This window comes from Frieseomelitta varia, unplaced genomic scaffold (assembly GCF_011392965.1).
Source record: "Frieseomelitta varia isolate USP_RPSP 00005682 unplaced genomic scaffold, Fvar_1.2 scaffold_163, whole genome shotgun sequence".
Classification (NCBI taxonomy): Eukaryota; Metazoa; Arthropoda; class Insecta; order Hymenoptera; family Apidae; genus Frieseomelitta; species Frieseomelitta varia.
Window position 1 is genome coordinate 802,661 of NW_025109339.1, and position 2,999 is coordinate 805,659.

A 2,999-nucleotide genomic window follows, 5' to 3' on the forward strand; every position below is an offset into this window, starting at 1 on the left:
GCCTGGGGGGGAAGGGGGCGAACGCCGCAACCTCTGCGCCCAGCAGAACAAGAAGCCTCGTTCGCCACGGGATTTCGGTTTCGCGGCCATCGTCGCTTCGTTTCCTTCGAGTCTGTTTCCCCCTCGCCTTCCTGTGGTTGTCCTCCCGACGCTGTCCGTGCACGAGCCCGATGACGGTGGCTGCTCGAGCTTTTTGCCGGCAGCTTCCACTCATTGGCAAGTCCACGTGACGATGGCTTTCTTCGCCGGTGATCCTCGATGATCCTCGCGATCGTCCACGGTGATCCAGCGATGATACATTATGCATCGTCGCGAGACTCGGTGGCTCGTGATACGCGTGATCCGATGGCCGATCGACTCTGCGGAGAAGCCGCGGGGAGATCGACGTAAATGAGGAATCGGATCGGAGATGCTGTTGCTTGGTTGCGTGTGGTGCGACGAATGTACTGGTTACGAGTTTTTCTTTTTTTTTTTTTTTTTTCTTTTTTTTTTTTTGTTCTTTTCTTTTCGTTTTCAACTGGCCAGTGTAAAACTCTACTTGTGGCACAAAGAAATTTTCGACGATCAATCTCGCGCGATTTCAAACACGTCGTGTAAATAGAGCTTCGATTGCAAATAAATGTCACGATATATATTTATGTGTATATATATGTATATAGAATACCACTAAAAGTTCGCTTGAGCGTACGCCCAACATACAGACCAAAACTTTCATATCAATTTTCACCAAGCACTTTAACCGCTTTACGAATAAACTGCAAATACAACAAAAGAGTGGAGTATCAAACGAGGCACACAACCAAATCGCGGATCGTCTCATTATCTTGTACACTTTAGATTCTCACCGGGTTTAAGATGAAGGGAAAAAGTAGAACTCGGGAAAGCATCAGTTTTCAAGATATTGACACACAAACATGTGTATATGTACATATCTATACAACCCTTAACTATTCCTTTTTAGTCAGTTATGTTAAGGAAATACATACTATCTAATATTGCTATGCGATTTCTTTATTTATAAGGATGTTCGACAGTTTGAATATAAATTGTAAAAATCTTCTTTAGAATGTAAATCTCATTCGTGCGAGATAATTAGAAGGCGGGCAACGTAAAGCATTAGGAGTATGTACACATTTGTTATTTTCATACTTAACCAAAGTAGAAAATGCAAAGAAACATTACTCGACGGAAGGAAAATGTAACGATTTCATTGACTACGAATTGAATCTGGTCGTTTTTTTGCAGTACGTAGAATTATAAATAATACTATATCCTCTACAGCCTCGTTATACGCGATGTTAATTTCCTTAAGGTCATATACTGATTCAAAGTACTGCAGAATCGTGATGGTTTAGTTGTGTGCTCGTTCACATTGTTGAATTGCGTTCATCAATGAATGAAATCGAATAAATACAAAAAAAAAAAAAAAAGGTAACAGCAAAATTCGCTTTACCCCCAGAAACATCGCTTTTCTCACTTTTAGATTCGTTTTACTGCTTTTACTTTTCAACAAATGTATATATCCGAACAAACTTACTTATGAATTGCACAATGAATGAAAGAATTGAATGAATTAAAATACAATAAGATAGAATGGAACGAATGAAAGCTCACAATGATAAAAAAAAAAAAAAAAAAAAAAAAAAAAAAAAAAAAAAAAACAAAAAAAAACACTTAGAAAAATTGTCAATATAACTATCTAAGTTGCTAACCATCGTGTTTCCCTCTGTTGGAAGAAAGGAAGCACGGATTGCGCAAACGCATTTTCACAGAATGTTTACACTTGTTTCGTACGTACGTACAACAATGTGTACTCACAAAAAGAGAACTAAGATTAATGTTATTTGGAATTAATTATCCTTAGATAATTCCAAAACATAAGAATCAATTCCAGATAAAAATGATTATATCTCACATTCACAAATGCGATTGGCGATCTAATCACTAATTACTGAAAAATCTATGCATACAGAATCAAACACTTCACTGTTTGCGCGGCAGCCTTTTTTTTCAGCCATCAAAAAGGAATTACGCGTTAGATTAATTCAGTATCTTAAGTTACCACCTAGTTAATGTTGTGTTTTGTGTATCAAATCATTATCATAACAATTATTTGTTGGGCACACACCGAATTAAAGTCTCTGCCGTAAGCACGCGTCAAACTTTCCTTTCTCCGTGATTCATGTTCATTAGCCATCCTCTTTTGGAGGGGTAAACCAACCTATAAAGAATATTTCAAGACATAGTACTATCTGAACGATGAATTCTATGTATGAACAATGAAACTCTACATTGAAAGAAATGGAAGAGCATACGCCAAAAACAAAAGATTCAGAGCTAACTAAATACAAAGATTTGCTTATTGAACGAAATTTCATAGAACTGGATTAAATCTCTAAAATTAAGGAAGCAAATAATAATAATGCCTATAAATATCTTTGTTATATTAATGACGAAAAAGAAATTTATATTTCTAAAATATTATCCTCTTCTTCATTGCTTAAATCATTATCAAAGAAACGATAATAAAAAACAAAATTATTATTTAAGCGATGCATAATTTTTATCAAACACTCTTTCTAATAAGAATAGCAACAAAAGTTCAACACTCGCGATATGAAATGAGAAGTAAAAATGAACGTCTTACCATTTTTTTCATGTATTTGTACAAGAGACTTGAATGACTGTTGTGCACGTGCTAGACTGTATTGACCTTGTCCACACACTTTGCTAGCACTACCTGGTCCTTGAAATTGTATGCGTGCTTTACCCTTCACTAGCGTTGCTGAAATCTGCATGATGACTGCTTCCACTGTGTAGGCTGAACTCCAACCTTGTTTCGTCAAAAGTTCCATACAAATCGCGCCTCCTATAAGGACGTAACCACCAGAGATCATGGGATGCACAACTCTGACAAATGGAGGTTCGAATGGGTAAGTTTCCTGCAATCATAAGAACAAAGAATGTTTTCTTTCTTTTTTTTTTTTTTTTTTTTTTAC

The 2,999-nt window shown here is 36.5% G+C and overlaps 1 protein-coding gene across 1 annotated transcript in view; it reads right to left on the reverse strand.

Moving 5' to 3' along the window:
- Positions 1 to 457: 457 nt before the first annotated feature.
- Positions 458 to 2,999, reverse strand: part of LOC122538042 (ubiquitin-conjugating enzyme E2 Q2) — a 5,725-nt gene continuing 3,183 nt past the window's right edge. The window contains exons 5-6 of the mRNA XM_043671771.1: positions 2,648 to 2,942; positions 458 to 2,221 (exon numbers count right to left, since the gene is read on the reverse strand). Of these exons, the coding sequence (XP_043527706.1) occupies positions 2,190 to 2,221; positions 2,648 to 2,942 (327 nt within the window). The 3' untranslated portion in view covers positions 458 to 2,189. The remainder of the gene's footprint in view (positions 2,222 to 2,647; positions 2,943 to 2,999) is intronic.